The sequence below is a fragment of the Mobula hypostoma genome, chromosome X1 (assembly GCF_963921235.1).
Source record: "Mobula hypostoma chromosome X1, sMobHyp1.1, whole genome shotgun sequence".
In the NCBI taxonomy this organism is placed as follows: Eukaryota; Metazoa; Chordata; class Chondrichthyes; order Myliobatiformes; family Myliobatidae; genus Mobula; species Mobula hypostoma.
Window position 1 is genome coordinate 3,431,590 of NC_086128.1, and position 26,727 is coordinate 3,458,316.

Below are 26,727 nucleotides of genomic sequence, written 5' to 3' on the forward strand. Positions count from 1 at the left end.
GCGCTGACTGAAATGAAGGACAGAAATAGCAGTTCCGTCATGAGCTGACAAGGATGCCAGGAAGCAATTCCCTGCTCTTCGTAATGTCATGGAAATCTTTAATAATTGACCCAAGTAGATTTAACGTTGCATCTGATGCTGCTGCCTCATTGCTGTGAGGTTTCCGAGTGTGATTTGAATCCATAATCTCCTAACTCCGTGCATTGCCAACAGGCCATAGTGGGAATAGATGGTGGGAACAGGCCATGAGGCATGTACAGATCATTAAATGAAAACTCTAAGGAAGCTGCTTTTTGCATATATTACAGTGATTGAGCAGATGGAGAATGTGCATGTTGCAAATGTCGGTGCAGCAAACAAACTTAATGGGATGGTGGGGGAGAATGGATTTCAGAGAGAAAATTCATTGGATTGCTACATGAAATCACGATGCAGTAGGCATGTGCAGAAAATATAATGAGTTGTCAAGTTTCATCATTGTTTACATGCCTCTCAGCAGTGGAAAAAGACACACGAGCCTTCTGCCTGCTCTATTATTTCTGCATATTACAGCTTCTAAGACGGGGGCTCGGGCTTCCCAACTTGGGGTCCATGGACCCCTTAGTTAATGGTAAGGCTCAATTGCAGTAAAAAAAGGTTGGGAACCCCTGTTCTAGGAGTATCTACTGCAAATTGTGGGCTCAACATTTTAATAATTTGTTGAAAGTGAATTATCAGGAATTCTGCAAATGCTGGAAATTCAAGCAACACATAAAAGTTGCTGGTGAACGCAGCAGGCCAGGCAGCATCTCTAGGAAGAGGTGCAGTCGACGTTTCAGGCCGAGACCCTTCGTCAGGACTAACTGAAGGAAGAGTGAGTAAGGGATTTGAAAGTTGGAGGGGGAGATCCAAAATGATAGGAGAAGACAGGAGGGGGAGGGATGGAGCCAAGAGCTGGACAGGTGATAGGCAAAAGGGATACGAGAGGATCATGGGATAGGAGGTCCGGGAAGAAAGACAAGGGGGGGGGACCCAGAGGATGGGCAAGGGGTATATTCAGAGGGACAGAGGGAGAAAAAGGGGAGAGAGAAAGAATGTGTGCATAAAATAAGTAACAGATGGGGTACGAGGGGGAGGTGGGGCATTAACGGAAGTTAGAGAAGTCGATGTTCATGCCATCAGGTTGGAGGCTACCCAGACGGAATATAAAGTGTTGTTCCTCCAACCTGAGTGTGGCTTCATCTTTACAGTAGAGGAGGCCGTGGATAGACATGTCAGAGTGGGAATGGGATGTGGAATTAAAATGTGTGGCCACTGGGAGATCCTGCTTTCTCTGGCGGACAGAGCGTAGATGTTCAGCAAAGCGGTCTCCCAGTCTGTGTCGGGTATTCATATTGTTGTGCCTTTATCTTTGAGCCTTTATTGTGGTGGAAGTCTTTGTATTGTAATCCGATATTCACATTTTCAATACATATATCAATGGGTTCCAAAGTGTTTTGTTTCTCTCTGAAAGCGAGCACTGGAATTGGTGTGGTGCAGCTGAGGTTGTTGAGCAATGCAGTAATGACCCTATACTCGGGGATTGTATTGTATCGACTCTTGGTCCAGCTGTACCTTCTCAACATTCTCACTTTTGTTTTCAGTATGCCTCATGATCAACAATTCTTGGTGCACAAATATATCAGTGCTGTCCCAATTCTGCTCACCAGACCTGGAATATCTAGCATTTAAGTGCCGTCCTTTTTACTACCACGAGAGTTTTCCAGGGTCATTTTGGTAACAGTATACATTCCACCTCAGGCCAAAGTAAATCAGACTTTAGATGATCTGAGCAATGGGATCAACATGCACGAAACAGTGCACCCAAACGCCTTCACCATTGTTTTCGGGGATTTTAACAAGGCCAGTCTGAAAAAATCACTAAGCAATTACCATCAACTGATCACTTGCAATACCGGAGGAAACAACACACTGGACCATTGTTACACCACTATCAAGGATGCCTACTATGCTATTCCACACCCTCACTTCGGGAAGTCTGATCACCTGGTTGTACTTCTACTGCCCGAGTATAGGCAGAGACTGAAGACTGCGGCACCAGTAGTGAGGACCAAGAAGGTATGGACAAGGGAAGCACAGGAGCGCCTGCAGGACTGCTTCGAATCAGTGGATTGGACTGTATTCAGGGATTCATCTTCAAATCTGGATGAGTATGCTGCAGTTGTTATTGACTTCATTAAAACCCGTGTGGGTGAGTGTGTACCTACAAAGACTTGCTGTACATTCCCAAACCAAAAGCCATGGATGAACCAGGAGGTACGTCATCTGCTGAAGACTAGATCTGTGGCATTCAATTCTGGCAACCCAGGCCTGTACCAGAAAACCAGGTGTGATTTGCGGAGGGCTATTTCAAGGGTGAGGAGACTATTTCGAACGAGGTTGGAGGTGACATCGGATGCACGACAACTCTGGCAGGGCTTGCAAGACATTACTTCCTACAAAGTGAAACCCAATAGTGTGAATGGCAGCAATGCTTCACTACCAGATAAACTCAACGCCTTCTATGCCTGCTTTGAAAGGGTGAACACAACTACAGCTGTGAAGGTCCCTGCTGCACCTGATGACCCTGTGATCTCTGTCCAGAGGCCGATGTTAGACTGTCTTTAAAGAGAGTGATCCCTCGCAAGGTGGAAGGTCCCGATGGAGTACATGGTAAGGCTCTGAAAACTTGTGCCAACCAACTGGTGGGAGTATTCAAGGACATTCTCAACCCCTCTCTGCTATGGGCAGAAGTTCCCATTTGCTTCAAAAAGGCAACAATTATACCAGTGCCCAAGAAGAATAATGTGGGCTGCCTTAATAACTATCCCCCGGTAGCACTCACATCAACAGTGATGAAATGCTTTGAGAGGTTGGTCATGACTAGACTGAACTCCTGCCTCAGCAAGGACCTGGACCCACTGCAATTTGCCTTTCACCATAATAGATCAATGGCAGATACAATCTCAATGGCTCTCCACACAGCTTTAGACCACCTGGACAACACAAACACCTATGTCAGGATCCTGTTCATCAACTATAGCTCAGCATTTAATACCATCATTCCCATATTCCTGATAAGTTGCAGAACCTGGGTCTCTGTACCTCCCTCTGCAATTGGATCCTCAACTTCCTAACCGGAAGACCACAATCTGTGTGGATTGGTGATAACATATCCTCCTCGCTGACGATCAGCACTGGCGCACCTCGGGTGTGTGCTTAGCCCACTGCTCTACTCTCTCTATACACATGACTGTGTGGCTAGGCATAGCTCAAATACCATCTATAAACGTGCTGACGATACAACCATTGTTGGTAGAACCGCAGGTGGTGATGAGAGGGCACACAGGAGTGAGATATACTAACTGGTGGAGTGGTGTCACAGCAACAACCTGGCACTCAATGTCAGTTAGACAAAAGAGCTGATTGTGGACTTCAGGAAGGGTAGGACGAGGGAACACATACCAATTCTCATAGAAGGATCAGAAGTGGAGAGAGTGAGCAGTTTCAAGTTCCTGGGGTGTCAAGATCTCTGAGGATCTAACCTGGTCCCAACACATCGATGCAGTTATAAAGACGGCAAGACAGCGACTGTATTTCATTAGGACTTTGAAGAGATTTGGCATGTCAACAAATACACTCAAAAACTTCTACAGATGTACTGTGGAGAGCATTCTGACAGGCTGCATCACTGTCTGGTATGGGGGGGGGGAAGGGGCTACTGCACAGAAGCTGCAGAGGATTGTAAATTTAACTGGCTCCATCTAACCTACTAAGTACCCAAGACATCTTCAGGGAGTGGTGTCTCAGAAAGGCAGCGTCCATTATTAAGGACCCCCAGCACCCAGGGCATGCCCTTTTCTCACTGTTACCATCAGGTAGGAGATACAGAAGCCTGAAGGCACACACTCAGTGATTCAGGAACAGCTTCTTCCCCTCTGCCATCCGATTCCTAAATGGACATTGAAGCTTTGGACACTACCTCACTTTTTTAATATATAGTATTTCTGTCTTCACAATTTTATAATCTATTCAATATATGTATACTGTAATTTAGTTATTATTTTTTTCCTATATTATGTATTGCATTGAACTGCTGTTGCTAAGTTAACAAATTTCATGTTGCATGCTGGTGATAATAAATCTGATTCTGAGATCCCGGCCTGATTTGTTGCCCATTAACCATGTAACTTTAACCAGCACTTCATCCTCAGGTTGATTCTCTCTCAGGTTTGATTTTCATCACTTGTCAGTGGTGATCAGACCTTTGACTGCCTGATCGATAAGTTTGTTCCTAAATCTCTCCAATTCTTTTAAATTGTACTTCTAAATCTTCCTCCTGAACTGTGATTTTGTCAGCTCCTCTATGACCACTTTGTGTTATCAGCTTTTTACTGTTTTAAGGATGCTATATAAATATAGCATCTTAGATCTTTGGAATATGGCAAGATAGGCAGAAGTCAGCATTGCTTCCTTGAAGGAAAATCCTGCCTGACAAACCTATTACAATTTTTTGAGGAAATTACCAGTAGGCTAGACAAGGGAGATGCAGTGGATGTTGTATATTTGGATTTTCAAAAGGCCTTTGACAAGGTGCCACACATGAGGCTACTTAACAAGATAAGAGCCCATGGAATTACAGGAAAATTACATACGTGGATAGAGCGTTGGCGGATTGGCAGGAAACAGAGTGGGAATAAAGGGATCCTATTCTGATTGGCTGCCGGTTACCAGTAGTGTTCCACAGGGGTCCGTGTTGGGGCCGCTTCTTTTTACGTTGTACATCAACGATTTGGATTATGGAATAGATGGCTTTGTGGCTAAGTTTGCTGACGATACAAGGGTATGTGGAGGGGCCGGTAGTGCTTAGGAAATGGAGAGTCTGCAGAGAGACTTGGATAGATTGGAAGAATGGGCAGAGAAGTGGCAAATGAAGTACAATGTTGGAAAGTGTATGGTTATGCACTTTGGCAGAAAAAATAAACGGGCAGACTATTATTTAAATGGGGAAAAATTCAAAGTTCTGAGATGCAATTGGACTTGGGAGTCCTCGTGCAGGATACCCTTAAGGTTAACCTCCAGGTTGAGTCAGTGGTGAAGAAGGCGAATGCAATGTTAGCATTCATTTCTAGAGGAATAGAGTATAGGAGCGGGGATGTGATGTTGAGGTTCTATAAGGCGCTGGTGAGACCTCACTTGGAGTACTGTGTGCAGTTTTGGGCTCCTTATTTTAAGAAAGGATATGCGGACGTTGGAGAGGGTACAGAGAAGAGTCACTAGAATGATTCCGGAAATGAGAGGGTTAACATATGAGGAACGTTTGTCCGCTCTTGGACTGTATTCCTTGGAGTTTAGAAGAATGAGGGGGGACCTCGTAGAAACATTTTGAATGTTGAAAGGCATGGACAGAGTGGATGTGGCAAAGTTGTTTCCCATGATGGGGGAGTCTAGTACGAGAGGGCATGACTTAAGGATTGAAGGGTGCCCATTCAGAACAGAGATGCCAAGAAATTTTTTTAGCCAGAGGGTGGTGAATCTATGGAATTTGTTGCCATGGGCGGCAGTGGAGTTGTCATTGGGTGTATTTAAGGCAGAGATTGATAGGTATCTGAGTAGCCAGGGCATCAAAGGTTATGGTGAGAAGGCAGGGGAGTGGGACTAAATGGGATAATGGATCAGCTCATGATAAAATGGCGGAGCAGACTCAATGGGCTGAATAGCCGACTTCTGCTCCTTTGTCTTATGGTCTTATGGAATTGATTCTAGAGGAGGTATGACCTGTATAAAAGTGATGGATTCTGGAGATTCATCATGCTGTGAGACGAAATTTCTGTATACTTCAGTTTTAAATCCCCCTTAGCTTGTGACACTCAAGATTCTCACACTAATGAAAACTTCTTGACATCTACCCTGTTATGTCCCCTTAGAATCCTGCATTCTTCGATTGAAGTCACCCTTCTTTCTTCTAAATGCAACACATTGAGGCAAACTGTCTAACCTCTTGATAGAACAATCCTCACATTCCAACAATCAGCTTGGCAAATGACTTTTGGGTTGCCTCCAAAGCCATTGTATCCTTTAAAAGCAAGGAGACCAAAGCTGCATGCTGTACTCCAGCTGTATCCTCACCAATGCCTTGTACAAATGTAACACAACTTATTAACTGTTAAAGTCTTTTGCAATTAAGGCCCAAGTCCTGTTTGCCCCCCCCCCCATTTGCCACACCTGCCTGCTAATGTTTTGTGATTCCTGCACAAAAAAATACATATTTGGAGGTTATCAGACTAGATAGTTGGTACTGATAATTTCCAAATCCTGAGGCAAGTGTTGATTTCTTTTGTTATTCTAAAAACATTAATTATTGGATTGAAGAAGTATCAGCTTCAAATGCCAATACATATTAGGAAGTATATTTCTCTGTAGGAAGCTAAAAAAAATGTTTCAGCATTCCTATTTTAATTGCTGGTGAATAACATTCCCTGTAATGATTGTAGTTTATACATTGAACAGAGACCAAGCATAATGATTAATCAAATTGCTTTCTTGCATATACCAGGCACTTTCATAACCTTGAGCTGGATCAGGATGAAGCAGGTTCATTTGGTTCAGCTGAACTCATTGATTCAGGAGCCTGGTATTCAGATCGCTATATATTTTAGATGTACATGGCCTCCATTGTTGTACCTGGAGTTTAATACAACTGTTGCTTTACTTGCTGAGCAAATGAATTGTAATCCAGAGAAGGGTATAGTGTGAAAGGCAGGTAAGGGATGGAACTATGCAATAACTATATTGGAAACTGGTGAACTTTATTCGTTGAGATGCAAAATAGCAGACCACAGATGGGGCGGTGTTGTCCTTGCCTCTGGAAAGGTGAGATGGGATACTGTGAACAGTTATAAACATTATATTGCAGGGTGAGTGTGGATTGCACAAGAGGGTACACTGGACACTTTCCAGGATATTGGGGAAATGTGGTGGGGCTGTTAGAAAAACTTATATAAAGTGTCAAGTGGGTAGGAAGGAACTGTTTCCTGCAGTAGTAACAAACATATTATAGGGAAAAGATTTTTGAGAAATTGTCAGAAGGAAAATTTTGTTTTCCTTTCTGCAACGTAGTAGAGGTCTGTAAATTACTGCCTGGGCAGCAGAAACCCTCCCTGCATTTTAAGAAGTATGTAGCTGAATACTTGATGTGCACAACTATAGAACTGCGCACTAAGGGGTTGAAAGTTCAATTAGACTGCTTTGTACTTCAAGCTAGTGTTGACTCATTCAGTTGAATGTCTTCCTTCTGGCTCATAACTTTCTGCTGTTCTTCCTGTTTTAAAATTGTATGGTAACTTGAGTCAGGAACAGTTAGTTTTTTGTTCAGCTTGTCCACTTGCAAGGCTCTGTTATCCTGTACCCTACAACCTCTTCTGTTCTGTTACAGCTAATCCCACCTTGCATCCTTCAAGTTCCATCCTACAGATCCAAAGGTGCAGAGAGATCCACTCTGTAGTTGCTACAGATTAACTTTTGATATTCTGCATCTCTTTCCATAAACTAATTTATTACATTAGTTATGGTGTTAACCATTTTGCATTGTGACTAGATTGTGAACTTTAATGCCCAGAATATCTCCTTTTCAATGTCCTCTTTCATTTGTTTTGGTCTTAAATTTACTTATGGTGCCTTGTATTCTAACAGCATCTACTATAGAAGTTTGGATGTTGCTTATTTAGCCCCATATGCAAATTGTTGATCAGCAATGCCTCCCGAGCTGAATGTTGAAGCATGGATGCCCAAATCAACTTCTCTGATTCCTCATCTGAAAATTTAGTGAGTTGGGGAATAGTGCAACTTTTTTCATAATTATTTACCCCTTTGTGCTATTTTACTGGAAGTCCATGTCTACCACTCCCCACCATCTGATCTGCCTGGGACCTTGCACTTACACTGTTCATCCGTTAAAGTCTGATGCCTCTCAACGGTCCATGAGGGAGAGTAGGAGAACATTTAGGAATGGGTGAATGGAAGGAGGACAAAAAGCATGGAAGAAATTATTCCTGCAGTCGAGCATCTTTTTGTGCCAATGCTCCATGTCCCTTGTGTAAACTGCCACTTGTTAATAACTGAGGCAACCAGTAAAGTTTGGTGGTCCTTTGCGATTGTATTGCCTTAGTGTTGATTGTTCATTGTATTGTGACATGGTTTATTCAGGCTGCTGGGCTACATAGTATTTAATAGATTTAGTTCGGGGTCTCTGATGTATTTTAATGAATAAACTTGCTCGACTTTTTGAATTGTTAGAGAAATTACTTTTGTTTGATGCTTTTACAGTGGGTCTGTTAAAATGGATTATTTTGAAGGATCTGGTAAACTTTGCTGGCGCTGGTGTAATTTCACCCTTCCCACTGGTTTGAGAGGAGATTACATTCCGTGAGTGTGAATGATGACCTATTCTACCTCAACGTTACCCCTTCTCTACGTACCTTTGTTATGATGCTGCTTGCATATCCAGTATTGAATGAGAAGGTATAGGCTCTAATTAGAAGTGTCATGATTAATGCATTGTCTTTGGTTACTCCCACAAATTCTATTCTTTCACCACTCGTACCTGGCCACTGCACTCTTCATAATATCATTAAGTGGGTTTCTGGATGAAAAGTCATCACCCTGAATAATTGAACCTGTAATACAAGAGTTTAACTTTTTATTATGATTGTGTTTCTAACCTGTACACTTGTTAAACAGTAGGAGAATGAAGGGTTATGGGGAAAAAGCAGATGGATGGAGCTGAGTTTACGGACAGATCAGTTGTGATCTTATTGAATGGTGGAGCAGGCTCGGTGGGCCAGATGGCCTACTCCTGCTCCTATTTCTTGTGTTCTTAAATGTAAACTTAAATAAGATTACCTTCTCCATGACTGCCATTCCTTGATTTAGAAAAGGGATACATTTCTAGAAAGCATTGCATGAAATTTTAGAAAATGATGAAGCTGTTTGAGTTGCATTGTGGTTATTTTGTTAGTGTACTTCTAATTGGGGGGGAGGGGGTGGTGTGCTTTTTATTACATTGAAAAATTGATTTGTAGATTGTACCCCAGAGAGTTAAGATGCTTCCACTAAAAGTTGAAAATATTCATAAATCAAGCAGTGACCATTATCACCCAGGCCGTGTCATCATCTTGTTGTTACCATCACAGAGGAGATACAGGAACCTGAAGAGAGACACTCAATGATTCAGAAATAGTTTTGTCCCCTCTGCCGTCGTATCTCTGAACAGTCCATGAACACTACAGTTCATAAGTTATTTAACAGATTATTTTAGTAATTCCTAGTAATTGTGTCTTTGTACTGCTGCAGAATAGTAGACTTCACATCATATGTTTTGGTGAAAACAAATCTGATTGTGATTGAACCCAAGTCAAGACTGCAGCTCTGCTAGCAACACCACTGTGCTTTCCTGGATCTGTGTGTTGCTGGGTAGGCTAGCATTGTTGCCCATCATAATTGCTACATCTATGACACTGCTTTTTCTATTCCTTCCTCAGTCTATCTGGTGCTAAATGTCATTCCAAAAATGAGATGGTTATCAGAAGTTAAAGATATACTGCTGGAAATACATGAAGTGCTGGTTAGATGGCCTTTGCAGAGAGGGGGGAAAAAAATGTTTCAGTCAGCATTTCCAACATTCTCTCCTTGGCTGATTCTAACCAGCAAGCTTCATAAATCAAAGCTCATCCAAATCTCATTTCTCAGCCTGTTCATTAACTGCTGTACCAAACATCTCAATATTGACCTTCACATTCTTCCAGCCTGAACTCTGCTGACCTCCTTGCTGCTGCAGTTTGAATGAACCACATTCTCACCCCTTCACTATGGATTGCCTTTGCCTGGTCTCTATGATCAGGAATCCTTTATATAAACACAGGTGGTTTATTACATTAATTGCTAGTGGTTTTAGAAATTATGTCTAGTTTTCCTTATCACGCACTAGATAAAAATGTTACTGCCAGTCTGGGTATGGAGGACCCCTTCCTGCATTTGGTTAACAGGGAACATGTGCCAGTGTATGGGGCAGTGCTTTATTAGTAATGCTTAGAAAACTTTCCTTGGCCTTCTTAAAGACCTGGAAAGTTCTGTAGGCACAAGATGATTGGAAAAATATAAACTGCTGGAAGAATTCAGCAAGTCAACAGCACCTGTGGAAGCAAAGGGACAGTCAGCATTCACAGTCGAGACCCTATATCAGGACTCAGCATGTACTGACCATAGCAAGTGTATAGGGCGAGAGAGTGAAGTGAGACAGGCTGGTATATTCACATCTTGCTCAACATCACTGAAATAGACTGGCTGCTGCCACAATGCAAACATCCCACCCTGCAAAAACTCATTTCAGGGAGGTAGCACCATCAATTTGCGGGAGACTCCCGGAACTTCCAGGAGAGGTGGGATGTCTGCAATAGAGTAGCTCCTTAGCAGTTAGCCAGCTAGTTTAAATAATGTTAGCTATGCTAATGAACGAATGACACCTGTTAAACTCACCTCAACATGTCTTTTATAGTCTTAACCCATCATGGGCAATAGAAAAGTCACTGTTGCAAACAGTGCAGCGAGCAACACTGTCATTATTTTTGACCCCTATTAGGCAGGGATACACTTTAGTGTAGTCTGGGGTGACGTATGTTTTATATTTTCTTTTTTTGGAACACTCTGTCATGGTGCGCGCGTTCTGTCGCTCTCTCTCTCGCGGTCGCTGTCTCAAAAAAAATTTCCAGGACATTGTATATAATTTGTGGGCATCAGGGAGCCACTATTAATATACAGGAGACTCCTGGAACTTCTGGGAGAGGTGGGATGTCTGCACAATGTATCCTGTAGGATCTTGCTAAGTATATCATGTCTAATGTGTTTCTTGTGACAAAAGTGGTCTTAGGAAAGGGACTTCATTGGTTATGGAACACTTTGGGTCGTGCATTTAACAGTATAAATGCAGTCAAATTTCCTTTACCTTCCTTTCTGAAGAAAGTGGTGATTGGTTATGTTAATATGTTATTGAATGTGAGGACACTCTAACCAAGAAGACTCATTTCCTAGAAACATGCACAAAATGCTGGAGGAATTCAGCTAATCTTTGGCGAGGAATAAACAGGTGGGGACCCTTCAGGATTGAAAAGAAAGGGGGAAGACACCAGAATAAAAAGGTGGGAAGGAGGACCAGCTGGAAGGTGATGGGTGAAGCCAGGTGGGTTGGGGAGGGGAATGAAGTGACAAGCTGGTGGAGGGGGGGGGGGTGAGGGGTGGGAGTGATAAAGGACTGGAGAAGAAGGAATCTAATAGAGTGAAACGTGGGAGAAAGGGAAGGAGGAGGGGGCCTGAGGGCAGCTGAGGAGAAGAGGAGAGGAAAGATGGGGGTCAGACTGAGGAATTAAAGAAAAGGGAGGGGGGAGGGGCAAAGATTACTGGAAGTTGGAGAAATTCTTGTCCATGCCATTAGAAAGGAGGCTACCCTGAAGTGTTGCTCCTCCAATCTGAGAGTGACCTCAGGGTGATGCAAAGCAGCTTGGCTACACTTTGATGAAAAAATCTTAAAAAGATGATCACTTAATACTATAAACACAAAATGCTGGAGGCAGCATCTATGGATAAAAGTACAGTCGACGGTTCAGCATTTTGTGTGTGTTGCTCGGATTTCCAGCATCTGCAGATTTTCTCTTGTTTGTCACTTAATACTATAAATGTCCCTTTATTGACATCAATGGATCTGAGCTTGAGAGGGTGAACAGCTTTAAGTTCCTTGGCATAAACATCACCGAGGATCTCATGTGGTCTGTACGTACTGGCTGTTTGGTGAAAAAGGCACAACAGCACCTCTTTCACTCAGGTGGTTGAAGAAGTTTGGTATGGGCCCCCAAATCCTAAGAACTTTCTACAGGGGCACAATTGAGAGGATCCTGACTGGCTGCATCACTGCCTGGTATGGGAACTGTACCTCCCTTAATCGCAGGAGTCTGCGGAGAGTGGTGTGGACAGCCCAGCGCATCTGTAGTTGTGAACTTCCCGTGATTCAGGACATTTACAAAGACAGGTGTGTTAAAAGGGCCTGAAGGATTATTGAGGACCCGAGTCACCCCAACCACAATCTGTTCCAGCTGCTACCATCCGGGAAACTGTACCGCAGCATAAAAGCCAAGACCAACAGGCTCCAGGACAGCTTCTTCCACCAGGCCATCAGACTGATGAATTCATGCTGACGCAACTTTATTTCTGTGTTATATTGACTATCCTGTGTGACAAAATACCAAGTTATCAGAAGATTGAGGCCAATAAGAAAGACAATGGGGGAACATTCAGAAATGCTAATTGGAGACGAGAGAGATTAACGAAAGGAGACACAGTTCCAAGTATTGTCAGAGACCGATTGCTTTGAACCTGAACTGTTTGAAGTTTGATGGACAGGCGATACCCCAGCAGGGGGATAAAAGGAACAGGTTCGCTAAGGCAAGACACACCACGAGATAACGAGACCCTGGAAAAGCGGTGTGCCCCCACAAGTTTTTGGAGGTCTGGTCGCGGTGTGTGTATGTCCACCCTTGCCTGAGTGCCGGGTTCACCGCAGAAGAACGATTGTATCCGGAACGGAGGGGTCACAGTCGGTGACCTCAGAAGACATTACAAAGGGCTCGCCCGAAAGCTAACTGTGAGGAATATCAAAGGTCTGTTGAATCCGATTTGAATATCAGCATTCGCTCTCGCTCTCGCTCTCCCTCTCCCTCTCCCTCTCCCTCTCCCTCTCCCTCTCCCTCTCCCTCTCCCTCTCCCTCTCCCTCTCCCTCTCCCTCTCCCTCTCCCTCTCCCTCTCCCTCTCCCTCTCCCTCTCCCTCTCCCTCTCCCTCTCCCTCTCCCCCTCCCCCTCCCCCTCCCCCTCCCCCTCCCCCTCCCCCTCCCCCTCCCCCTCCCCCTCCCCCTCCCCCTCCCCCTCCCCCTCCCCCTCCCCCTCCCCCTCCCCCTCCCCCTCCCCCTCCCCCTCCCCCTCCCCCTCCCCCTCCCCCACGGCACGATGGCGATTACTGCGAACTGAACTGAACTCTGTGTCACTTGAGACTGATCATTTTACCCCTAGACTGCGATAGAGCTTGATTGATCCTATTATCCTAGTTCTGTGTATATGTGTGTTTTATCATTGCTAACCCATTGCATTTATATCCTTACGTTTAGAGTACTGTGTTACTTATTTCTTTAATAAAACTTTCTTAGTTCCAGTAATCTAGACTCCAACTAAGTGGTCCATTTCTGCTGGTTTGGCAACCCAGTTACGGGGTACGTAACATCTGTTGTACATAATATGAAGATTGGTGGAGGGGCAGGTAGTGCTGAGGAAACAGGTAGGATGCAGAAGGACTTAGATTAGGAGAATGGGCAAGAAAGTGACAAATGAAATACAATGTTGGAAAAATGCATGGTTATGCACTTTAGTAGGAGAAATAAATGTGCGGATTATTTTCTAAACGGGGAGAAAATCCAGGAATCTGAGACACAGAAGGACTTGGGAGTCCCTGTGCAGAACACGCTGAAGGTTAACTTACAGGTTAAGTCGGTGGTGAGGAAGGCAAATGCCATGTTAGCACTCATTTCAAGAGGTCTAGAATACAAGAGCAAGGATGTGATGCTGAGGCTTTATAAGGCACTGGTGAGACCTCACCTTGAGTATTGTGAACAGTTTTGGGCCTCTCATCTTAGAAGAGATGTGCTAGCATTGGAGAGGGTCCAGAGGAGGTTCACAAGGATGATTCCAGGAATGAAAGGGTCATCATACAAGGAACGTTTGATAGCTCTGGGTCTGTACTCAGTGGAATTCAGAAGGATGAGGGGGGATCTCACTGAAACCTTTCAAATGTTGAAAGGCCTAGACAGTAGATATGGAAAGGATATTTCTCATGGTAGGAAAGTCTAGGACAAGAGGGCACAGCCTCAGGATAGAGGGGTGCCCTTTCAAAACAGATGTGGAGAAATTTCTTTAGCCAGTGGGTGGTAAATTTGTGGAATTTGTTGCCACATTCAGCTGTGGAGGCCAGATCGTTGAGTGTATTTAAGGCAGAGATTGATAGGTTCTTGATGGGACATGGCATCAAAGGCTACGTGGAGAAGGCTGGGAACTGGGGTTGAGGAGGAGATTAAAAAAAAAGGATCAGCCATGATTGAATGGTGGAGCAGAGCCGATTGGCCAGATGGCCTAATTCTCCTCCTATGTCTTATGGTCTTATGTATTATAAATTACTATAAACTGCACATTTAGATGGAGACATAAAGATTTTTACTCATGTATATGAAGGGTGGAAGTACTAAAGTCAAGTCAATTCAACTCAGTAGACATGATTCAGAGAAGGAAGGTAAATAGAAATTCTGTTAGAAGTTCCTCTGGTTCAATGGCTTCATATCAGAATGTATACAATATACAACCCGAAATTCTCACTCTCCACAGACATCCTTGAAACAGAAGAAAAACCCCAAAGAATGAATGACGAATGAAAAGAATCCCAAAGCCACCACCCCCTCCCATGCACAAGTGGCATCAACCTTTCCTTCCCCCCCCCATTTATTCTAGCATAAAACATTGGCATTCCCACCATGCAAGCAACAGCAACCCCCCAGGGGGTAGAGAGAGAGAAACTAATTGACCACTCAGTGCAGAGGCCTCTGACAGTTGCTCTTGCTGCCTTCAATGTTCTGGCTTCTGCTATCCTTCAGTTTGCAACATCGGTGAGAATTCGTGTCCACAAGGCCGCGCAAGGCCATGCCCCAAAGGCGTCTGACTTCAGGCTGAACCTGGACACATCGAAAACGCAACCGATCAGAGAGTCCCAAGAATGGGAACACGCCGCCATGCAGAACCACGGTTTGAGTGTAGATCAAAGACCCCGGCAGGAACCCAGCCACCCTGAAAAAGAAAATAGCAACAGTAGGTGTGAATTTCCAGTTGAGAGCTGGAGAGAGAAATTAAAATTGGGTAACAACTTGGAGCAGTGAAATTTGCACAAGGTTTTAAATGGCTCTAGGAAAAGAAAGAGATGGCTCAGATTCTGTGCCCAGTGATGTATATGACCTGATGGAAATGCCTGGTTTGTTTGGAAAGAATATTGTTTTTGTGTCTATTAGTTACTAAATGGACATTTGATTACAATAGTAACAGTAGTACATCTGTTTCATGGCTACAAAAACCCCTGAAAGAGTCCCAGCAATTGCTGCAGAAAGCAAGAAAAGTTAATGTACTATGCTTCTCAAGCCATTAACCACAGAATCCCCCAACCAGGAGATATGGATGATGCTGGCAGTCATCAGTAACTTGAAATGTTGCTGAATGGTCCAGGACTGTCCTGAAAGGAAATGACACAGGAGTCAAATATGACTTTCTTTTAATTTTGTGTCTCAGTAAACTCAACACACATGTAGCGTAAGTATTACAATAATCAAACGATTAAACTCCCTTCCCTGCCCTAAGTGCTGCTACACAGCTGTCACTGAATATTCAAATAGTTCCTCACAAACAATGGAAGCTCTTTATGATGGCATCCTTTATTCAGTCCTGAAACACAAACACAGGGCTTCAAGTTTGTACAGAGGCCCTTGTGAGAATTTAACGTATTTAAACATGGCCTGTTTGAGCTGCTTTTTTGCTGCTGAGCTGGTGTATTCAATTCAGCACACATAGAAAACCTACAACACAATACAGGCCCTTCGGCCCACAGTGCTATGGTGAACATGTGCTTACTTTAGAAATTACGTAGGGTTACCCACAGCCCTCTATTTTTCTAAGTTTCACGTACCTGTCCAGGAGTCTCTTAAAAGATATCTGCCTCCACCACTGTTGCTGGCAGCCCATTCCACACATTCACCACTCTCTGCATTTTTTAAAAAAAAACAACTTACTGCTGACATCTCCTCTTAAAACACTCTCTCTCGTGCAAACCATTTCAGCCCTGGAAAAAAGCCTCTGACTATCCACACCATCAATGCCTCTCATCTTATATACCTCTATCAAGTTATCTCTCATCCTCTGTCGCTCCAAGGAGAAAAGGCCAAGTTCACTCAACCTATTCTCATAAGGCATGCTCCCCAATCCAGGCAACATCCTTGTAAATTTCCTTTACACCCTTTCTATAGTTTCCCCATCCTTCCTGTAGTGAGGTGACCAGAACTGAGCACAATACTCCAAGTGGGGTCTGGTCAGGGTCCTGTATGGCTGTAGCATTACCCCTCAGCTCTTAAATTCAATCCTACGGTTGATGAAGGCCAATGTGTTGTATACCTTCTTAACCACACAGTCGATCTGCGCAGCAGCCGTGAGTGTCCTATGGACTTGGACCCCAAGATCCCTCTGATCCTCCATACTTCCAAGAGTCTTGCCACTAATACTGCCATTATATTTGACCTACCAGAATGGACCACTTCACACTTATCTGGGTTGAACACCATCTGCCACTTCTCAGCCCAGTTTTGCATCCTATCAATGCCCCACTGTAATCTCTGACAGCCCTCCACACTATCCACAACACCCCCAACCTTTATGTCATCAGCAAATTTACTAACCCATCCCTCCACTTCCTCATCCAGGTCATTTATAAAAATCATAAAGCAAAGAGGTCCCAGAACAGATCCCTGAGGCACACCACTGGTCATCGACCTCCGTGCAGAATATGACCCATCTACAACCACTCTTTGCCTTCTGTAGGCAAGCCATTTCTGGATCCACAAAGCAATGTCCCCTTGGATCCCATGTCTCCTTACTTTCTCAATAAGCCTTGCATGGGGTACCTTATCAAATGCCTTGCTGGAATCCATATACACTACATCTACTGCTCTTCGTTAATGTGTTCAATCACATCCTCAAAAAATTCAATCAGGCTCGTAAGGCTCGACCTGCCTTTGACAAAGTCATGCTGACGATTCGTAATCATCTTATGCCTCTTCAAGTATTCATTAATCCTGCCTCAGGATCTTCTCCATCAACTTACTAACACATTTTCACCAACTGCTCCAAGGGAGAAGGTGGCACTGTGTTTTGCAGTATGTCTCCAGTGATTCAGGTTTGATTGTGACCTTGGGTGCTGCCTGTGCAGTTTGTAAGCTCTCCCTATTACCATGAATATGTGCCGGTTGTCAGCTTAATTAACACTAACTGTCCCATATGCAGGTAATGGGAATAAATAGCAAGATTGCTCATAGAACTGGTCCAGGCTTGATGGGCCAAACAGCCTCCTATGAGAAAGTAAGAGGATTGAAATATCTAACAATACACAGAAGATGGTGGAGGAACTCAGCAGTTCAGGCAACATCTGTGGAGGTATGAACAGTCAATGTTTCAGGCCAAAATGTTGACTTTATTTAATCAATAGATGCCAATTGACCTCCTGAGTTCATCCAGATTTTTGTTTGTGTTGCTTAAGATTTCTAGCATCTGTAGAATCTCTTGTGTGGCTGGGATTGAAATATCTAAGACTGGTTTGCATCACAAATTTTATATTGCAAGGTGAGTCAAATTGAGTTCAAGTTTAAGTTTTTCATTCAACTGTTCACAAGTAGAGGCTGCTGTGGATAGACCTATCGGAATGGGACGTGGAATTAAAATGGGTGGCCACTGGGAGATCCTGCTTTCTCTGCTTCCTCTACTGTCAAGATGAAGCCACACTCAGGTTGGAGGAACAACACCTTATATTTCGTCTGGATAGCCTCCAACCTGATGGTATGAACATTGACTTTTCTAACTTCTGTTAATGCCCCTCCTCCCCTTCTTACTCCATCCCTTATTTACTATTTTTTATTTTCCCTCTTTTTTCCTCCTTTTTTTCCTCTCTGTCCCTCTCACAATAACTCCTTGCCTGATCTCCATCTTCCTCTGTGCTCCCCTCCCCCTTTCTTTCTCCCTGGCCTCCCGTCCCATGATCCTCCACCTTCTCCAGCCTTGTATCCCTTTTGCCAATCACCTGTCCAGCTCTTGGCTCCATCCCTCCCCCTCCTGTCTTCTATCATTTTGGATCTCCCCCTCCCCCTCCCACTTTCAAATCTCTTACTAGCTCTTTTTTCAGTTAGTCCTGACGAAGGGTCTTGACCTGAAGCATCTTCCTACAGATGCTGCCTGGCCTGCTGCGTTCACCAGCATTTTGTGTGTGTTGCTTGGATTTCCAGCATCTGCAGATTCCTCGTATTTGCGTTTACTACCCCATTGTTGGCTGAGGTCAGTTATTTGACCAGTCCTGAAGCTGAGAACAAAGAAACAAGCCATTCACCACAAGCAATCCATGTTGACATTTACCATCTATACAAGCTAATTGTTCTAATTTCATTCAGCCAGATATTTCTCGTATCCTAACAATCTCTTGCCGTGATCCATAAACTCGTCTCGTCTTAAAAAGCAACAGCCGCCACCTCGGAATGAACCCCATGACTTCTCAAATATGCAAGAAGTTGTTAACGCTTTTAGTTCATGGAGTCTGTAGGAAGTGTGCTAGCCCAGGCACTTGGACAAAAGTTTGATCAAGGACAGCTCTCTGATATTACACCACTGTCTTCCTTCCATCATATGCAAACAGAAAGGAAGAGTGTGTCAGAGAAGCTGGGAGCAAGCCAGTCTGTTTGCATGCAATCTTCGTATGTTTAAATTTCTCTGTCTAAATAGCTCTTTTTAATGAGATACAGCAAAACATTTGTGCTGGTGATAGAACTCAAATAAGTTCTTAATTATTATAGCTTTATTAGAAACAGTGCTGAATTCTGCAGCTGTTTGTGTAGGAGGAATGGCAAACTAAGTGGAAAATATTATTCAGACTCTAGTAAACTGTCACTCTTGGCAATATTTTCCTCTTCTGCCTGTGTTTGATGTTATTCAACATATTTGTACCTCTAAAATGTGGATTTTTGTCACCTCTTGGTTTCATTTTAAGTAATATGTTTTAATTGTATTTACCCAACCTCTTCTCATTTTGATTCACGAGACTAACGTTGAATAGAGTCAGAGAAAAGTAGAGCACAGAACCAGGCCCTTTGGCCCATTTAGTCTGTGCTGGCCGAACCATTAATCGGCCTAGTTCCATCAACCTGTGCCCAGACCATGTCCCTCCACACCCCTCCCATCCATGTACCTATCTGAATTTCTCTTAAATATTTAAGTTGAAGCCACATCCACCACTTGCGCTGGCAGCTCATTCCCCACTTTCACCACCCTCTGAGTGAAGAGGTTTCCCTCATGTTCCCCTTAAACATTTCACCTTTCACCCTGAACCTATACCTTCTGTTTCTGGTCTGACCCAACTCAGTGCAAAAAGCCTGCTTGCATTTACCCTGTCTATACCCCTCATAACTTTAAGGGGTATAGATAGGGTAAATACAAGTATAATAGTTTCTGTTATATTCTTCCTTTAATGCTTGTCAATGGTTTTGTTCTAGTATTATAATCAGAACTGAATGTTGTCCCTCGGGTAAGAACCCATCACTGTCTCAGAATGTTCTTTGGCAGACTTGAAGGTAATGTCCCAACATCATATTCAGTATTCTATTAAATGTTACTAATTCTGCATACAGATCCTCCCCAGTTTAGGTGCTCTGAGCTACATACAGCCCATACGTTGAAACAATTGTTGGGAGACAATGGAAGGCTTGCTTGTTGTTGGGCTATAGCCATCTTCTGTCACCTGGGAACTGTTCACGGTTGCATTTCTGACTTGCAAACTGTTATCGTTATTAACAGTTCACCGGAATGGAACCCTGCAGTACCTTGGGGGCGACCTAATTAGCAAGTATTAATTTACCATTAATTGCAGTGTGTTAGGTAAAAGTGACTAGAAATTTGTCTTACTGTGGTACTAAATGCCTCGTAGCAGTAGCAACATGATGTGCTTTGTGTCTGAAATTTGTTTCATTGACTGCAATGAGAGAGATTTCAGAGACAGAATGCAATACATGGATATTGTCGCAGTGTGTGGTCTGGGTAAATTTCCAGGCAAGATGTTTAAATGGATGGTCATTGTCCTGTTTCAAGCACTGACTGTGAGTTGTGGGGAGTAAGAACAAGCAAATATGAACACGTATCCTTGACAGATCATTCACTATAACCCTATTGTACAGGGAGTTCCCTGTGAGGTATTTACTGAATGCTCGTCAAATAGATTCCTCCTCAGAACAGGCTAAGTAGCTAGAGTTTATTCTGTTTCGGTCATTTGTATCGTTCTAGGTGCATTGTTAGAATCCTGTCAATAGCTAATGAGTATCTGCTGTTATGAATTTTGATGGTGTTTACGTACATATTTGCTGACAACATGATCCATGTCAGCTCACTGAATTTATGTCAAGTCCATTCCCCCACTAGTGTTCCCTGCAAACAGTTCTCCCCACATTCCCACCAAATGTCCCTGGATTCTACCAGTTAGCTGTACGTTAGGGGCAATTTACTATCAACTTCCCAAACTCAATATCTTTGGGAATGGTGAGGAGAACCAGAGCTCCCAGAGGAAATTAGTTTCAACTTGATCATGGACAGGGATAGATCTGGTCCTAGGGTTGAGGTTCTTAACTGGAAGAAGGCCAAATTTGAAGAAATGAGAAAGGATCTAAAAAGCGTGGATTGGGACAGGTTGTTCTCTGGCAAGGATGTGATCGGTAGGTGGGAAGCCTTCAAAGGAGAAATTTTGAGAGTGCAGAATTTGTATGTTCCTGTCAGGATTAAAGGCAAAGTGTATAGGAATAAGGAACCTTGGTTCTCGAGGGATATTGCAACTCTAATAAAGAAGAAAAGGGAGTTGTATGACATGTATAGGAAGCAGGGAGTAAATCAGGTGCTTGAGGAGTATAAGAAGTACAAGAAAATACTTAAGAAAGAAATCAGGAGGGCTAAAAGAGACATGAGGTTGCCTTGGCAGTCAAAGTGAAGGATAATCCAAAGAGCTTTTACAGGTATATTAAGAGCAGAAGGATTGTAAGGGATAAAATTGGTCCTCTTAAAGATCAGAGTGGTCGGCTATGTGCGGAACCAGAGGAAATAGGGGAGATCTTAAATAGGTTTAGTGCGTCTGTATTTACTAAGGAAACTGGCATGAAGTCTTTGGAATTGAGGGAAACAAGTAGTGAGATCATGGAAACTGTACAGATTGAAAAGGAGGAGGTCCTTGCTGTCTTGAGGAAAATTAAAGTGGATAAATCCCCGGGACTGTCAAGTGTGAGGTATTGCACGTTGGAAGGACAAACCAAGGTAGAACATACAGGGTTAATGGTAAGGCACTGAGGAGTGCAGTGGAACACAGGGATCTGGGAATACAGATACAAAATTCCCTAAAAGTGTCGTCACAAGGTAGATAGGGTCGTAAAGAGAGCTTTTGGTACATTGGCCTTTATTAATCAAAGTATTGAGTATAAGAGCTGGAATGTTATGAGGTTGTATAAGGCATTGGTGAGGCCGAATCTGGAGTATTGTGTTTAGTTTTGGTCATCCAAATTACAGGAAGGATATAAATGAGGTTGAAAGAGTGCAGAGAAGGTTTACAAGGATGTTGCCGGGACTTGAGAATCTCAGTTATAGAGAAAGGTTGAATAGGTTAGGACTTTATTCCCTGGAGCGTAGAAGAATGAGGGGAGATTTGATAGAGGTATATAAAATTATGATGGGTATAGACAGAGTGAATGCAAGCAGGCTTTTTCCACTGAGGCAAGGGGAGGAAAAAAAACCAGAGGACATGGGTTAAGGGTGAGAGGGGAAAAGTTTAAAGGGAACATTAGGGGGGGCTTCTTCACACACAGTGGTGGGAGTATGGAATGAGCTGCCAGATGAGGTAGTAAATGCGGGTTCTTTTTTAACATTTAAGAATAAATTGGACAGATACATGGATGGGAGGTGTATGGAGGGATATGGTCCGTGTGCAGGTCAGTGGGACTAGGCAGAAAATGGTTCGGCACAGCCAAGAAGGGCCAAAGGGCCTGTTTCTGTGCTGTAGTTTCTATCGTTCTATGGGTGTTCCCTCGGACCTTGAAGGAGACTAGTGTTGAAATTGCAGGGGCCCTGGCTGAAATATTTAAAATGTCGCTGTCTACAGGTGAGGTGCTGGAGGATTGGAGAGTGGTTCATGTTGTTCCGTTGTTTAAAAAAGGATCGAAAAGTAATCCGGGAAATTATAGGCCAGTAAATTTAACGTCGGTAGTAGGTAAGTTATTGGAGGGAGTACTAAGAGACAGAATCTACAAACATTTGGATAGACAGGGACTTATTAGGGAGAGTCAACATGGCTTTGTGCGTGGTAGGTCATGTTTGACCAATCTATTGGAGTTTTTCGAGGAGGTTACCAGGAAAGTGGATGAAGGGAAGGCAGTGGATATTGTCTACATGGACTTCAGTAAGGCCTTTGACAAGGTCCCGCATGGGAGGTTAGTTAGGAAAATTCAGTCGCGAGGTATACATGGAGAGGTGGTAAATTGGATTAGACATTGGCTCAATGGAAGAAGCCAGAGAGTGGTAGTAGAGAATTGCTTCTCCGAGTGGAGGCCTGTGACTAGTGGTGTGCCACAGGGATCAGTGCTGGGTCCATTGTTATTTGTCATCTATATCAATGATCTGGATGATAATGTGGTAAATTGGATCAGCAAATTTGTTGATGATACAAAGATTGGAGGTCTAGTAGACAGTGAGGAAGGTTTTCAGAGCCTGCAGTGGGACTTGGACCAGCTGGAAAAATGGGCTGAAAAATGGCAGATGGAGTTTAATACAGACAAGTGTGAGGTATTGCATGTTGGAAGGACAAACCAAGGTAGAACATACAGGGTTAATGGTAAGGCGCTGAGGAGTGCAGTAGAACAGAGGGATCTGGGAATACAGATACAAAATTCCCTAAAAGTGTCGTCACAGGTAGATAGGGTCGTAAAGAGAGCTTTTGGTACATTGGCCTTTATTAATCGAAGTATTGAGTTTAAGAGCTGGAATGTTATGATGAGGTTGTATAAGGCATTGGTGAGGCTGAATCTGGAGTATTGTGTTCAGTTTTGGTCACCAAATTACAGGAAGGATATAAATGAGGTTGAAAGAATGCAGAGAAGATTTACAAGGATGTTGCCGGGACTTGAGAAACTCAGTTACAGAGAAAGGTTGAATAGGTTAGGACTTTATTCCCTGGAGCGTAGAAGAATGAGGGGAGATTTAATAGAGGTATATAAAATTATAATGGGTATAGATAGAGTGAATGCAAGCAGACTTTTTCCACTGAGGCAAGGGGAAAAAAAAAAAGCAGAGGACATGGGTTAAGGGTGAGGGGGGAAAAGTTTAAAGGGAACATTAGGGCACAGTGGTGGGAGTATGGAATGAGCTGCCAGATGAGGTGGTAAATGCGGGTTCTTTTTTAACAGTTAAGAATGAATTGGACAGATACATGGATGGGAGGTGTATGGAGGGATATGGTCTGTGTGCAGGTCAGTGGGACGAGGCAGAAAATGGTTCGGCACAGTCAAGAAGGGCCAAAAGGCCTGTTTCTGTGCTGTAGTTTCTATGGTTCTATGGAAATCCCCAGGGAGCATGTACAGACAGCACCCAAGGTCAGGATTGAAGCTGAGAGTCAGCAGTGCCACTATCCCTGCAGGTTTGATTACCTGAGTTCTGGGTTTCAAATTCCTAATCCATTCACCCTTTGTCTCTATCATCAGTGTGTTCAAAAACCATTGATGTTTGTGGGAAAGATGCAATTTTTAATACCCTGTGTTTTTTTTTTCCTCCCTAGTATCTATAACAGTATTGAGAATATTAATCTTTTAATTCATAAAGGGTCAGTAATTCTGCTGTGTATTCCTGTTGCTGGAAATTTTCTAATGAAATTTACCTTTTAATCTGTTGGTCATTCAAGATTTTTATTAATTGTAATGTGACTCTTATTAATAAATATACTTTTTGTTTTAAACACAGTTTGTATGAAGTTGTTTATTTTAAGAAAGGCTTCCACCATGACCATCCAAAGCAACAGATGGCTGGAATTGTGCTTGCTGTAAAGCTGCTGCTGTATAAGACTCTTCTCGTATCCCTTTTGCCAATCAACTGTCCACCTCTTGGCTCCATCTGTTCCCTGTCTGTCTTCTCCTATCATTTCGGATCTCCCCCTCCAACTTTCAAATCTTTTACTATCTCTTCCTTCAGTTAGTCCTGACAAAGGGTCTCGGCTTGAAATGTCGACTGTACCTCTTCCTAGAGATGCTGTCTGGCCTGATGTGTGTTGCAGGAGTTGCTGTATTAGACTGTCTACCACAATCTATCCTGTTATTTTTAATGCTCCTGTTCTATAATCAGGAAAATCCTACCATGCAGCACTTACTCAATTTGTTTTCTGACGTGTGTGTGTGTGTGTGTGTGTGTGTGTGTGTGTGTGTGTGTGTGTGTGTGTGTATGTTATAAAGCATATATCCTTTCCATAGAGGGCTATGTGGTAGGTTGCATGGTTGGTACAACATTGTGGGCTGAAGGGCCTGTAACGTGGTGTACACTTCTATGTTCTGTGTTCATGTCTTTGACCTGCGACCATTCCAAGAGCAGTTCATGCACAGAATGTAACTCCATTGGGAAGAATTAACTAAAAAGTAGATTCATCTGAGTCTGCTTGCAAGTCAATGATCTCCTTCTGGTCTTTATAGAGGGTGTCAAAAGAGATTGTGCAGTATGTTCACTAGTTTGAGCATAATGTGAAAGCAGCCTTTTGGTGTATTTCTTGAGATTAATTATGTTTTGAGTATTAGGTTTTGGGATGCCTCAGTTTCAAATAGTTTCCCTGTAATTCTTGCCCTGTAAGTTAGAGGATGGATCTGCACTTTCTCCAACTCCAAATCCATTTATCTCTCTCCTATCTGCACATCTGAGTTCAGTGTACTTGAGTTCGAACATTGACCACACTTGTGCCCCACCACTGGTAGTTTTCTCTTAAAGTGCTTAAATGGTAAGTTCAGAAGTTTCCTCTCTAATTTGCTGTGCCTTCCCTAGGACCTTTTAGGCAGATCATCAATTTATGTAAACTACTTGTTTCTCCATTTGAAAATCTTATTTTTATTTTATTTCCATTCATTGATGTACCAAAAAAATTTGCATTATATTAACAGCAGTGTGAAAGCAAGGGTTTTTTGTTCTAATGTGAGAAAATTTTTTTCATCTGAGTAGTATTTGGGTTTCTCCATCTTAGTGTGTCCATTCTCCACTAGACCATAGCTTGCTTGCTCTGAGCAATGTAGAACCACACTGATGTTCTTTGCTATGCCTAAATATGGTTAGTTATTTAAGTCCCATCACCCTACTGGGGCAAAGGCCGCCAAAAGTAACTCGCCAAAATCCTGAGTCTTGGGCTAGTCTTTCACATTGTCTCCTGGTGTAGCCCATCTTCGAAGATCCTTCCTCTCCCAGGGATAAGGCCTTTGGACCTTCAGTTGGTGTTTCTCTAGCTCTGTTTTCTATGGCATGGGGTTGCTAGTCCTATGCACAACTCTCCTCCTTTCTTAGCCTGGTTTGGAGCCATCTGTGGCAGAGTTCCTAAGCATGGTTCTTTGCTAATTTGAAGGCATGATGATGCCTTTGGTACTCCTTCAACGGCGTGGTGTACTGTTTAAAATTACAGCTGCAGGGTTTTCAAGAGCCTTCAAGATAGTGACTCGAGAATTTCTCTTGGGACATGAGTTTATTGAGCTTTCTTTTACGCATTTGAGGGTCATGTACATTTTGCAATATTTTTTAAAGATATCAGAATTTGGAAAGAATACTTAAATTTTATAGGAGTCTATCTGCACAAGCTGTATCTCTTCAATGATGATTTCATTGGACTCTGACAGTGCCTCATGGGAGTGTGAAAAGGTTTGGGGTCAAGACTCGGTATGGACTTAGTGCATGATTTCAGATGATGGTCCACATCTGTATTGAGAGGAGGCATGGTTGCAGATGCTATTAGAGGAATTAAATTAAGATTCTGTCAGCCTTTTCAAGATGACAGGTTGCAACTTGGGGAGCATTGCAAGTATTAGTGCCTGGGCCTCGACTGTTTCCAATCCATGTCAATAAGTTAAATGAAGAGACCTGATGCAGTGTATTGAAGTGTGCTGAGAGTACAATGTTAGGAAGGGAAATAACCCATGAGAAGGATGTAAGTGACCTGGGGGGGGGGGGGTCAAAGTGGGAAACAACTGCAAATAAAAACAGAGAATGCCGGAACCTCTCAGAATTTCAAGCAGTATGTGTGGGAGGAGGAAATTGTTAACTTTTTGGGTTCAAGAGCCTATCGTAACTAGAAAATGGAGATAAAATGATGCCATTTGATCTACTGAATGTTTTCACTATTTTCTGTTTTTAAGTGTAAAGGGCCTGTGAAGTGACAAACCAGTTTTTCACCCTGTCACTTAAGTGGTTTGTGCAAAAGCATGAAAACACCCAGTTTGGTAGGGTGAATGAAAAAGTAGTGATTTGCTTTTGAAACAAATGTAACTCGTGAATGAAGTTATGCAGCAGCAGTTGGCAGAGTTGGTATGTGAATCGCTGCAGCTACTTTGTAGGTATAGATTGAAATTAAGGAAGCAATTGATAGGGAGACACAAGGTCTGTAATTGGTAGACATCTGTTCTGTGTAAAGATAATGATATTGGCCATCGACTTTTGGTCTGCAGAGGGGCAATTGAAAGCAAACTTCAGCTGGTGTTTACAGCTGATTTCTACCTGGATCTTGGATTCTGGAGGGT

The 26,727-nt window shown here is 43.1% G+C and overlaps 1 protein-coding gene across 5 annotated transcripts in view; it reads left to right on the forward strand.

Annotated features, from left to right (window-relative positions):
* Nucleotides 1-26,727, forward strand: part of fam171a2a (family with sequence similarity 171 member A2a) — a 293,586-nt gene that overhangs the window by 12,670 nt on the left and 254,189 nt on the right. The window contains exon 1 of one of the 5 annotated variants that reach the window (XM_063036906.1): nt 6,682-6,891. The exons of the other annotated variants lie outside the window; for them this stretch is intronic. Within the exon in view, the coding sequence (XP_062892976.1) occupies nt 6,840-6,891 (52 nt within the window). The 5' untranslated portion in view covers nt 6,682-6,839. Of the gene's footprint in view, nt 1-6,681; nt 6,892-26,727 lie in introns of those variants that run through there. 5 annotated transcript variants of the gene reach the window in all.